The sequence below is a fragment of the Oncorhynchus mykiss genome, chromosome 25 (genome assembly GCF_013265735.2).
Source record: "Oncorhynchus mykiss isolate Arlee chromosome 25, USDA_OmykA_1.1, whole genome shotgun sequence".
Lineage (NCBI taxonomy): Eukaryota > Metazoa > Chordata > Actinopteri > Salmoniformes > Salmonidae > Oncorhynchus > Oncorhynchus mykiss.
Genome location: NC_048589.1, coordinates 8328120 through 8341634, shown reverse-complemented (window position 1 = coordinate 8341634; position 13515 = coordinate 8328120). Strand labels below are relative to the sequence as shown.

General features: G+C 41.6%; 1 protein-coding gene across 10 annotated transcripts; it reads right to left on the bottom strand.

Annotated features, from left to right (window-relative positions):
* Positions 1-118: 118 nt before the first annotated feature.
* LOC110505306 (heterogeneous nuclear ribonucleoprotein Q) lies at positions 119-9209 on the bottom strand. 10 transcript variants are annotated; one of them, XM_036962580.1, is made up of 13 exons: positions 9053-9209; positions 7406-7565; positions 6522-6640; positions 6307-6414; positions 6077-6190; positions 5664-5840; positions 5420-5555; positions 4564-4769; positions 4197-4346; positions 3976-4097; positions 3419-3789; positions 1700-1738; positions 119-1432 (listed from the first exon to the last, which is right to left on the bottom strand). In XM_036962580.1, the coding sequence occupies exons 2-13, from the start codon at positions 7551-7553 to the stop codon at positions 1404-1406; spliced, it is 1719 nt and encodes a 572-aa protein (XP_036818475.1). In that variant the 5' UTR covers positions 7554-7565; positions 9053-9209; the 3' UTR covers positions 119-1403. The 10 variants fall into 10 exon arrangements, with proteins under 10 accessions (XP_036818475.1, XP_036818467.1, XP_036818468.1 ...); XM_036962572.1 differs by lacking the exon at positions 9053-9209 and adding an exon at positions 7798-8977; XM_036962573.1 differs by lacking the exon at positions 9053-9209 and adding an exon at positions 7798-8977 and having other exon boundaries at positions 119-1429.
* Positions 9210-13515: the final 4306 nt, after the last annotated feature.

Here is a 13515-nt window from a genome sequence, read left to right as displayed (position 1 = left end):
TGATGCGCATCAGACAACTATTTAAAAAAGCTATAAACCCAGGGTATTTACACTATAATCAGTGCATAAAATGTGTGACATGGTTTAACAAGATGTCATACAGAGAGTAAGACACAGATAGAAATCAAAAACTTTATTACAAAAATAAGTTACACTCACCTCCATTTTACAGTATAAAACAATTTATTTGCAGGAATGCAAAAACGTGGTTGGCCACCAACAATAGTTTAAAACTGCTAACATTTTTTCAAAAGGTGGTTGTAATTATTTTATTGAGGGAGTTAACAGTGTACAAAACCGGATGAATAGTTCAGTCTCCTTTTCGCTATACATGGAATACGAATAACAGCTGCAGTATCCCTTTTACCACTGTATGATCACGATCCCCTTCGAAACAGCTACAGGCACACATGCTCGCTGGCTGGGCAGTATGGCAATTCCTTTTTAATCAAGACTTGATTACATAGTAGCTGGCTTAGAGTTAGAGGGATCATTCAAGATGTCACATGATTGGGATATTTATTTTACAGTAAAGGGGGTGGTACTGAACATAATTCTGATCTATTCTAAAAACAATACAAAATAATTGGGAGTGGCAAAGGGACACTGCAGGGCTTTTTCAAAGGCAGTTGACACCCTTGTTGATGTTCAAGCCTTTACAAAAGTAACATTTTCCAAACTATACAACCAGTAACTACAATAATCTGAAGAAGCAAGGTGGCTTATTCAGTTCAAAATAGGATAAAAGCAGGGCTTGTTCAGGCTCATCATATGAGATTATTTTTGCATGCCCAGTTTGACTGTTTGCCATGTCAGAGCTGCAGCAAGTCCTTTCGGTTGTGCTGCTGCTCTTGTGCATATTTTGTAGGAAACAAGCCCTGCTTTCATCAATATAGTTTCCCTATTTACAGTACAGGCCGGGTAGTTTAATCCTCTGTACTGAGGTAGTTAACCAACCCTTTAAAAAAAGACAAGTTCTGAAAAGAACCACTTTCCTGGAATGCCTGACTTATCCATGCCAGGTGGTTACACCTAAAACCTGCAAATGTTCTCTTCAAACATCCAAATCAAACGATTAAGATTAACAGGGATATTCCAACAATAAAAATTGTGATTAGCACAAAAATATACAATAGCATCAAGCTCCTTTGAGCCACTTCAAACTAAGAAACTTAAAAAGTGCAAATTCTTCAATAATTATTTAAAATGGCATTTTTTTGGGGGTGTGGGGCATACAGGGGAGGCAAGTTTTTCTAAATAATCCGCTGATTGTTTAGGTGGCAGTTTGGGGGAGATGCTTCTGTAAGGCTGGAATATTGGACCATTTTGCTGACTTTTTCATCCGTTTCCATTGCAGCTTCTGGTGTAACCCAACACAGTAAGTCAGTCTTCATAGTGACAGGTCAGGACCGGCCTCGACCCCTTTTCCCTGCTGACCAAGCAAATAGAGACAGAATTGGAACGGAATTCAAAATAATAATAATAAAAAAACAAATCACAACACAGAACATAAACATGACTAATGACATCCAATCATGTAAAATTACATTTTTAAAAAATTAAAATAGATTAGGGTGACCCTAAATCTGCAGAGGAGCAGACCTTTCAGTTGGTGCTCTGAAAGGTGACACCTGTCAAGGTTTTGACCTAAGGCCAAAAGTCAGGTGTGTTTTCAAATGTTGAGAATACGCATACATACCCATCACTAATTTGAGGAAGTCAAATTTGAGGAAGTCTTCTAAAGACATGAACAGAAATAAAATAAAATATAAAACATGTCCAATCAGATCATCGCAGTATACTATCAGCGTAACCAGAGTTAATCCAGGATAGAATATACATATTTTCATCATTTGGACACTGAAAGCCAAATACACATCTGTACATTGAAAATTACCAATTGAATGTGAGGCTCAGCTTTCAAAAGACAAGGAATAAAATGGTGATGTCTGCAGACCTGCCAACATTGAATAATTTTTACAAGTACCACTTCAGCGTGGTGGCGGCACCCCCAGCTCCCATTACAGCACGCGTCGACACCCACACTGCTCAAATCATAGGCAAATGCGCCTCCTTTTTTTTTTGCCTAATGTTGGCAGAAGACTGGCTCAGTAGGAATGGTAGACTAGACTGTTATGGGTACTTGGTAAGTGGCTGCTCTTCAGTAGATAACTAGAAATATGTTTAAATGTACAAAATCAGGGCTCTCCCTAGGATTTTCTGACAAGGTGGTGCTGATGTAGGCTGGGTAGGGGGTGGTCCAGAGGAAGTTAAGAGGATTTATCATTTTTGAAAAACCTGTAACTGCTATTTCCTGAAACATAGTCTTAAATTACATCAAACAATGTAGTCAACAGAAGTCTTGTTTGATCCTATTTTTTTTTAAATTCTGTTAAATTTAGGGGGTTAATTATTCTAATTAATAGGTGTCTTTGTGTGGATAGTCTAGTGAAAGTGTAAAACGGGCTTAATTTAGTTTGGGGAGAAAATTCTGAATATAATTCAATTACTGGATGCAATTCAGTAGTCTGGTTTAGTGTAGGCTATTTGGTATATGAAACTGAACTAGGCCTTTGAGCTTGTTTCAGATCTCCATCCCTGACATAATCTGTCAAATTAGGTTGGACTACTAGGCTGCCATTCATTCAACATACCTTGGTCATTGGCGAACTACCTATTAGCACGTCATTAGCAGCCTACTGTTGACAGCTATATGAAGAGGACAGACCAAGAACTGACTAATTAACATAGGCCTACTACACTTGAACATAACTTTCTGTGAAGGACGATATTAGCGTAACATGTCTCTCTGCCATGTCTATTGCCATCCACAGCGATGTGCAGTGAACTACCGCAACACTTCACCGTTTCCTTGCTCATCAATGCGCTCGCGCCTACTACCTTTGCAGAGATCAAAGCATGTGCGGCCAAGAAAGTGTTCTCGCTAAACACTGTAACTAACACATACAATTCTGGAAAATGTAGTCGGCAAACAGTTTGTTCTCCATTTTCCTCTCACACATCAGTTGTATCAATGGATGAAGTGGATTGGTTCAGTTGTCAAAAACCACAATGTGCCAACTAGAAGCCTATTTATTTTAGGGTTGTTTTTCGTACCAGCGTACTTTGACATCAAATTGCATGCATGGTACGCAAGATACATGCCGGTTGGCAGGTCTGCATCTATATGATTCCTTACTTTCAAGGCCTATATTTTACACAGAATGTAAATAGCGAACTACGGTCAATTTATGCCATAAGGAAGAAATTAATGCAGACTGAAAACATTAGTTTAAGGTTATTCAAGTGTGTGTCTGGGGGGTGGTAAGTCCTGCCCAAATAGTATGTTTGCATTTTTGTGTAGCTGATAGCAACCATTTGCTATTGACCTTTGCCAACACAGCTAGTCCCTATTTACCCAGTGCCCCTTTGGTCCCCTGCACACCTCTGCTCGATCCAGGGCCACTTCCACCTCGCTGAGAAAAGCCACCCACTCTGCCCCTGGGTGTGGCAGCTCCACGGCCCCGGGAGGATAGGGTGGCACCACCACGGGCTCCGCCTCGGGCCCCTCCTCTTCCTCGGCTGGGAGCTTGGAAGTCCTCATAGCCGTAGTAGGGGTCTTCATAGCCACCCCGGTAGTTGTGGTAGTCGTAGCCATAGTAATCATAGTAATCTTCATAGCCGTAGTAGTCATGGGGGTAAGAGTAGCCTCCTCGGCCGCCACCTCGTCCCCTGCCTCTTGCGGGAGGTGGCATGTGAGGTGGGCCGTAGTAATAGTAATCGTCATACCTGGGGAGAGGATATGCACTTGTTTAGTAACCGTACGGGACGCATTTGCGCTTGTTAGATCACGTTAACTTTTCTATTCAATCATTCAAAAGAAATCAATGGTGAAAGGCCGCCCAACAACGCAACTATAATTTTGGCCCGCATTTGCAGGTCTCAAGTAATTGAAAATCAATTGTCTTTGCTTACATTTGTGTCTTAGCCGCTTGTCTCTGGGCTTTGCGTTCTTTCCTCTTCTGGTCAGGTGGCTTTGCAAAGACTATTTCAATGTGCTCTCCCTCCAGGTCTTTCCCATTTAGGTCAGCCAAGGCCTGTCAAAAGAGGCAAGTTGAATAACTACACAAAAAACAGCCATTGTTACCAGTTTTGTGATACATTGGTGAGAGTAATATAAAGACTCCAGCATGTACCTTGACTGCGCCGTCTCTCTCCTCAAAGTGGATGAAGGCGTAGTCTTTCAGCTTCTTCACCCGCTCCAACTTGCCAAAATGACTGAAGGCCTTTTCAAGTATTTCCTCCGTTACAGTGCTCGCAAGGTTTCGGACAAACAGCACTTTCACCTGGAAGGAAAATGGTAGTGGCTTATCAATTACACTTAAAGTCTGTGTCTCTGTCCTGTCTCATACACTGGTGGTTACTTCCATTCTTACTCCCTGGTAAACAACGTCGAAATCAAATCAATGTTAACTCGGAAATATTTCACAAGTTTAATGGATGGACAATACAAAAACAATTTATCACAGGCGAAATGAGTCCTGTTAACTTTGCTCCACTTACCTTGGCCATGACCTCAGGATCAGGGTCTTCTATGGGGTCAGCCCACTCCACAGTCACCACGTTCGCCCACACCTTGACCTTGCCACTCATCAGCCGGCGGCGGGCCTGAGCGGCAGTTTTGTGGTCTTCATATTCCAAGAAGCAAAAGCCTCTGTTCTTTTTCTTGTCTTCTGGCTGATGGTACAGTATGACATCGTTAAGACCCTCTGTTGAAAGAGAGGCAGAAGGGGAAAGGCATAAAAAGGTATCCTAGCTGAACAGTGACCAGTGCACAAGAAAGCTTGCTCCATCTCCATGCAAAATGCTAAGCAAAAACGAATGGAACAGAGTTACTCTAGAGTACCTTACTAAAACAGTTGGCAGCAGAACAAAATATCACACATTCATGGAATGTTTCCTTCGGTTTAGTCAAAACATTTAGTGTCCCCTTTCTTTGACACAGCTGTTCTCTTTAGACAAGTCTTGAGACCATGGATTTGTGCCTAGTTAAGTGCAAAGTGTCCAGTCAGATCTTAGCGGTAAACTATCAGCGTAACCAGAGTTACTCCAGGATAGAATAGATGTATTTCATCATTTAGACACTGAACCCTGACATTGGAAATTAGCAATTAAACTGTTGAGGAAATGTAGCCCAGCTTTACATAGCATACCGTACATAAACCCAAACTCAGACTAAATGCAATCTAACACACTAGCGGTTGATCATGATTGCTGCTTTCAGTAACATAAGGCAATGTTTAAACACTGTTGTCAAAGTCAAAGTAAATATAAATCTTTGTCAAGACCGAATATGACTGGCCAAGCAAAATGTCAATTTGTCCCAGAAGATCATTCAACAAAAAGAGGTGCTGCTTACCTGTGACTTTGGCAAATTCTTCCACAATCTGCTCTTTTGTTTTACTCTTGGGGATGGAGCCAACAAATAGTCTATTATTGGCCACAGAGATGCACACACCAATGTGTTTGCCAGGTCGAATTTCATTGTTGTTACACTGTGGAAAGAGGGGAGTGGGTATGAGAGAGTGCATGACATGTCATGATTGGGTGGGCTAAATTCGCCATTCCTATCATGAGAGAGGATTTCAACAAGTGGTACATACCAGCTTGACAGCCTCCTGCGCCGCCTCTTTAGTGCAGAAAGTGACAAAGGCGTAACCTCTGTTCAGGCCACTGAGGGGGTCCATCATCAGACGCAGGTCCCAAATGGGCCCGGCTTTCTCAAACAGAGGGACCAGCTCATCCTCAAATAGATCTCTAGGGATCTTGCCAACAAAAATCTGAGAAGAAAGCAAAATTAGGTTAACTTGGTGTGAAAGAAACATTGGGCCATTGTTGCGCAATAAATCTCCAAAATACAGTCAGATCTTAGCAGTAAAACGGCGCAATCGGAGTTACTCCAGAAAAAATGACAAATGTTCATTATTTGGACAGAATGCAGAAACACTATCATACACACCTAAGTAAACTATAACACACTAATCAAATACACCATTGAATTATTGTAGAGACATACCTCTGTACCAATTGTGGGCTGTGCCCCTGTGTGAGCAGAATCTGGAGGGGGGCCTCCATACTTCCGCTGACCTGTTGTCACATCGAGCGTGTAGCCAGTTCTCTCCAGCAGGGCCTGTTTATTGAAATAACATGATTGAAGTCAAACGCCTTCCAGAGAACAACTGCACAATATATGATAATGATGACATGTCTCCATTATCACTTCAAGAATGTTCGTTAAAACCGTACTTTGATTTTGGCCTCATCTGGTCCTTTATTGGAGTCTGAGACTTTGGTACCCTGTTTCTCCCTCTGTCTATATGTCTTCATAACTCCACAAAGAAAGGCACTTTTGTTCTGTCGATGAAAGAAAAATCTGTACACTTTAGAGGGCGAAATGGTAGCATTTGATTTCAAGACGTGATCCCATATGCAATCAATCCACCATCCCTCGCCATACATACCTGAACATGTGAGAGGTCGCTGTCCTTGAACTGCAACAGAACTTGCAGAGCACCTTCTTCGTTGAACTCTTTCAGAGCCTCAATCGCTCTATCATCTAGGTCACTGTGTGATACCAAACCTGAGGACATCAAAAAAACATTGGTTACTAGCAGGAACAGAACTACGGGATGACATCTTTTCAAACGGGTCTAGCCACAATGCATGTTTGGGGGTATCAAAGTTCACTTATTTCTGTGACTTCTTTAGGGATTGCTAAAATTTGAATAATTTGCATAACATAATCAGAGAAAAGGAACCATCTCAGGAGACCGATATTTTAAAATGGACAAAGTGCATTGAGTAAAAGCACTTTCTTCAACCTCTGCAGAACTCACCACAACAGACATGATGTTTTAACTTGATATGGCAGTCCTGTGCACTGTACGCCCCTAATGAGCTTGTGCACATTCTGCTCTTGGAGGGCCCATCACCTGTCCCAGCCACCGACAGCTGCTGCCATTGTTGCTGCATGTGCCCATCTGGCTGCACTCTCTGCCTGAGACTTTCCAGAGACCTCCGCTGAACTGTGGCCTAACTCTTTGCTCATCTGTGCTGCTACACTTTAATTATTGAGAACACAAAGTGTCCGTGACACCAGTGCTCTGCCCAGATATACCTTTAAGACAATGGACATGTACCCAAAACATTTATTTCACATCGATATTGGTGGTGTATGAATTATCTTTTGTCCATTACACTGCAGTACCCATTTTGGTAGGAAACCACAAAAAGTTGCTTGAGGATCCCAATTCCCACATTCAAAGTTAATGTAAAATATGACAGCACATGCAATAGCAAAAGTATAATTTGTGTACGAATATGCTGGATATTCAATGTGCCTTACCTGCTATGTAAATTTCATCTAGTTTTTCAGCAACTTTCTGTGGTAAACCAGCTTCCAATAAAGTCTGGAAGTGTTCAGAATGGGTAACTGCAGCAGTGGTGTCCATTGGTTCTTCTGGACCATTTCCATTAATATGTTCTGTGGCCATGTCTCCAGAAATCTGTGCAAATGCAATGAGCCAAATTAATCCTGGTTCAAGTGCAAGACTGTTGATAGCTTTTTGGGGGGGGAGGTGTCATGTGCAACAGGCACACATGTGGGTTCATGTGGTCCCTTAAGAGTGGAATCAGGTCACATTTCAATTACGATATTGGAATTTGCATGTCTGTATCAATTTTGAAAATGCTGACACCCAATAAAAGTATCAATTGCTATTTATGATAACAGCATACCTTATAATTATTTTCGTTTGCATGTGCAATGTATGAGGAGTTAGCATAGGCTACATGGTGAAATGTGTACACGTAATGACACATTTCCCGCCTTTGACTGTGTTAGAATAACAACTTGGCACAACACTATGGCTGCTAACATTACGTTAATCTCCCGCTGCGTACAATGGCATGGCCTGATTGCTAAATTATAAATTAGCCTACTGATTGCAGACTTCAGCACTAACTAGCTAGCTGATACACGTGTTCCTTCGGTAGAGTACCGCGACAGAGTTTCTAAGCCACCCGTTTCCGGTAACTAATAAGACAGTCCGCAAGCATTTGTGCAGGAGCAAATTACATGGTGTGGTAGACTAACGTTACATCTATGTAGTTACATTTTTTGATAACGTGTCGCAAACCACTGATAGCAAATTTGGCTAGTTAGGGTAAAGGGAGCAGTCTAACGCGAAGCCATTTCAGTTTGTGCTCATGCAAAAAGTATTCATTGCAGCCAACTAACGTAACGTTTGCGAACTAGCTAACGTTACCCAATTCTCTAGCTAAACCTGTTTTCATATTTAACTTAATTTAGCTAGCTATAACCACAAGTGTTCAGACATTGTTAGCCAACGTCACCTAGCTGCGTTATCCATAACGTTAGCTACCCAGCAGCCAGCTAAATAATAGCACGCCAAGTTAAATAATCACGGTCCTCCAACCCTGTCAAGTCACAATAACAAACCTAGCTAGTTATCCATACTAGCTAGGCAGCGTTAGCGGAGTGACGACCAAATGTTTTGCTAGCCAAATTGGTTACGCTATACTAACGTTAGTTCGCGAGTTGAATCAAAACTATCTGACAAAGGCAATTATCTCGAAGTTTACACGCTCAGAGGTTAGGTCCCTGTTTGGCTGGTTCAGTTAGGTAGTGACAACGATCAAGTCATTCATGATGTAGCATAATTATCCCACTTGGCTGAGTTAACTAGCGACACCATTAAAACCGCGAAAGCTTATATATAGTTTGATGGTTGACTTAATTCGGCTCGACATGTCCATATGTGGAGCAGAGAGAGGCCTTGTAGTATGGTAACTAGCTAGCTTCGTGGTTTGTCAACGTGCCGCCACATTGGGAGAGTCCATTTTCAAAAAGCCGGTCTGGAGAACCCGTCCCAACCACCCGTTTCCACATTGTTTGAAACACCACACGCTCAACTACTTTAGCTATAAATTGTGCTATGATCACGTGACCAGTTAGTAGTATTCATCATACCTGCCGATGGATCACCAACTTGTATGGTGTTGATTATTTCGGAAGGAAATTTTGATAATTACAAGAGGAAAAGTGTACAACTCCCGGCACTAGTTCGGCTCCACTCATTCACTCTTGAGGATGTAAAATGGCTGCCACGTTCACGCTGCGAGTTTTGTCTCGTCAATGGGGTTTCTTAGACACCCATGCACGGGCTTGCCTTTACTCTACAGTAGATTGGGAAATGATTTGTATGTAGTGCTACAGTGATATTTTGCCTCTGATTTTGCATCTGAAATGGCTTGAATGACAAGAGAGAGGCGAGGATTAAAACTCAACATTTCTGTAAAGATAGCTTTTGAACAATAGGCTATCATAACAATGTTCAGCACCTTAGCCTAAATTATTGTTAGAATTTTAAATATTTGTTAACAGTATATCAGTCCTTTTATGTTTTGGGGCCATTCAGGAAGTTTTGGAATTGAAAAATATCCAATGAAATTTAAATTGTGGAACTTTACAGTTCTTGAATTAGAATTTGAAACTATTCCTGAAATGCCAGATTTTACATTTAATAAACCTCAACCCTTTTCAAATATTTTATAAACTGGTTGGCTGTTCTTGAGACCATTGTGATGGGCTATTTTCAACTTTATTTTTTTTTTTTAGACATAACTAGTGTCTCAAATAGTGTCTCGATCATGTTTTTACACAGTTCAGATTCTATTGAATTCCACTGAATATTTTAGAAGAACAATCAGGCACACTGATTTGTGCAAACCCCTGAGGCGTAGAGGCCGGTATTGTTCTCTCAGTCAAACTGTCCTGGTAAATCAGCATGGGTTTTAATCACTAGTGCACACTGAAAACGTAGCAAAATGGAAAACACCTGTTTCTTATTGGACAAGTTCAGTCTGTCTTCTTCAGTTTGGTGCCTATAATGAATATGACCCTGCTTCTAGTGAGTTGAAATCCTCATTGGTTGAGAGAGAGCCGTAGTAAAGAAACACCCTTGAAAATGCCTTTTTCCACCACAGCGTGTCACCCTCTTCATTGGCTTGTTTCATACACTTATGATGTGAACAAAGAACTTCAACAAAACAAACAACCAGGCCTATACAGTGTTCACAAACCCCTGTGTAATTTGAGTAGATGAGGATTTGCTGATGAACAGCTTTGATTGGTTCTAAAAAATAAAATAAAAAATAAAAACTGCTAAACTGGCACTTGTGAGCACATGCTGTATTTATGCTTTTCACTCCTCCGACAGACCTTTTCTCAGTAAGGCTAATGCTTGGCTTTATCAAATTTTTATCATAGCCTCTATCCTATCAAGATTGCATGATACTCCACCACAATCTTATCACTTACTGTTGCTATGAGGAGTTGGCTCGAATGCCCAGAGTTTCATATTTTACCAGAGCAATTTGAGCATGACCTTTCCTCATTCATGAGATATGGAGCATGAGCAAAGGGCATGACCAATGTCATTATGCAGTGCCCTTGTCATTCATGAGCTCTAGGATCACCATTTGAGGAAGACAGGACCCTAATGATAGGTTTGTACCTAATTTATTCACTTGGTAGACAGAAGCCTTATGGATAAACGAGCCGTCATTGTAAAATATGCAATTTTTTCTGAATATGTCACACTCATAATCAATTTTCGTTGCTGGAAGGGGTGGTTGGAAGGACTTTCTGAGCTTCATAAATATGCACATAGGCCCACTATATGCCCCCACACCGCAGTGCTTTATCGACAGGTAAAGCTGAGCTTGGTGACCTGACTCTACAGCAGTCATATCCGAAAACTCTCCATATCTCCTAGGGTTTGCTTTCCACCATCCCTCTGGAATGGGAATCCTTGCACAGATAGAGCTAAGCATAAGTTTGTACTACCGTAGGTATAACGTTGTTTTATACTCTAGTTATTACAAAGCATTAGTTACACTAATTATTAACAACTGCAGCATTGTTATTCAACTGTTCTGCCTTATTATTATTCGACCATGCTGGTCATTTATGAACATTTGAACATCTTGGCCTGTTCTGTTATAATCTCCACCCGGCACAGCCAGAAGAGGACTGGCCACCCCACATATGCTCTCTCTAATTCTCTCTTTCTTTCTCTCTCTCGGAGGACCTGAGCCCTAGGACCATGCCCCAGGACTACCTGACATGATGACTCCTTGCTGTCCCCAGTCCACCTGACCGTGCTGCTGCTCCAGTTTCAACTGTTCTGCCTTATTATTATTCAACCATGCTGGTCATTTATGAACATTTGAACATCTTGGCCATGTTCTGTTATAATCTCCACCCGGCACAGCCAGAAGAGGACTGGCCACCCCACATAGTCTGGTTCCTCTCTAGGTTTCTTCCTAGGTTTTGGCCTTTCTAGGGAGTTTTTCCTAGCCACCGTGCTTCTACACCTGCATTGCTTGCTGTTTGGGGTTTTAGGCTGAGTTTATGTACAGCACTTTGAGATATCAGCTGATGTACGAAGGGCTATATAAATACATTTGATTTGATTTGAATTACAAAAGTATACAATTCTCCATCAGCAGTTTAGTTTTGTCATTTACGAACTGTTTATAATGTGTATGACAAGCTAAAAGTATGACTGTTTGGACAGTTTAGGATGGTACCTACGAATTAGGGCTGAGAATTGCCAGAGATCTCACTATACGATATTTTCACGATACCAATAGGATATGTATTGCAATTATCACGATTCTTATGGGTTGAGATTCGATACTGTGATTTTTGCGATTCGATGTTCCAAACATATTGCTCACGATATGTCTGCTGCAGACGGACAACAAAGAGACATGCGAAAACGGGTTTTGATCAGTCATGGAAATAAAAGGGCTGAAAATAATTTGTCTCCCTGTTTAAAAAGAAGATGGAGAACAAGCTACACTACATGAACAAAAATATGTGGGCACCTGCTCGCCGAACATCTCATTCCAAAGTCATGGACGTTAATATGGAGTTGGTCCATTCTTTGTTGCTATAACAGCCTCCACTCTTCTGGGAAGGCTTTCCACTAGATGTTGGAACATTGATGCGGGGACTTGCTTCCATTCAGCCGCAGAGCATTAGTGAGGTCGGGCACTGATGTTGCGCCATTAGTCAGTGTTCCAATTCATCCCAAAGGTTGAGGTCAGGGCTCTTTGCAGGTCAGTCATCGATCTCAACAAATAATTTCAGTAGTGACCTCACTTTGTGCACAGGGGAATTGTCATGCTGAAACAGGAAAGGACCTTCCCCAAACTGTGACCACAAAGTTGGAAGCACAGAAACGTCCAGAATGTTATTGTATGCTGTAGCGTTAAGATTTCCCTTCACTGGAACTAAGGGGCCTAGACCAAACAATGAAAAACAGCCCCAGACCAATATTGCTCCTCCACCGAACTTTACAGTTGGCACTATGCAGTCGGGCAGGTAGCATTCTTCTGGCAATACGCCAAACTCAGATTCGGCCGTCGGATTGCCAGATGGAGAAGCGTGATTCATCACTCCAGAGAATGCGTTTCCATTGCTCCAGAGTCCAATGGAGGTGAGCATTACACCACTCCAGCTGATGCATGGCATTGTGCATGTTGATCTTAGACTTGTGTGCGGCTGCTCGGCCATGGAAACCTATTTCACGAAGCTCCTGAGAAACAGTTATTGTGCTGACATTGCATCCAGAGGCAGTTTGGAAGTCGGTAATGAGTGTTGCCACCGAGGACAGACTAATTTTAAGCGCTACGTGCCTCAGACGTCCCGTTCTGTGAGCTTTTGTGGCCTACCACTTTGCGGCTGAGTCGTTGTTTCTCCTAGATATTTTCACTTCACAATAACAGCACTTACAGTTGATTGGGGCAGCTCTAGTAGGGCAGAAATTTGATGAACTGACTTGTTGGAAAGGTGGCATCCCATGACGGTGCCACGTTGAAAGTCACGGAGATCTTCAGTAAGGCCATTCTACTGCCAATGTTTGTTTATGGAGATTGCATGGCTGTGTGCTCGATTTTATACACCTGTTAGCAACTGGTGTGGCTGAAATAGCCGAATCCACTAATTTGAAGGGGTGTCTACATACTTTTGTATATATAGCGTATGAAGGGAAAATACTGGAGTTTTGGTGCAGGTACAGCAAACTAGCGCAAAACTAATATTCCGATATTGTATAAACGATACGATACAATATATCGTGAAAAATATCGATTTTGCCCCCCCATCACTACTATGAACAAGTCATTTGTGTAGAGAAAGTAAGTGATGAACTATTTTCAAGTAATGTAGGATAAATAGATTTGATTCATATGTTTTCCCCCTATGCTATGGGCTTGCTAGATCATTAATCATTACTCTCCTCATCTTACAGTTTAGGCTGTGCATTTGTAATTTAAATGATTATTTGGCAGAAGGGCTTTAGTTCTTTTAGTTTCTGTTCCAGTTCCCTTTGATATTTTACATTAGATTAAAAAACATAATAA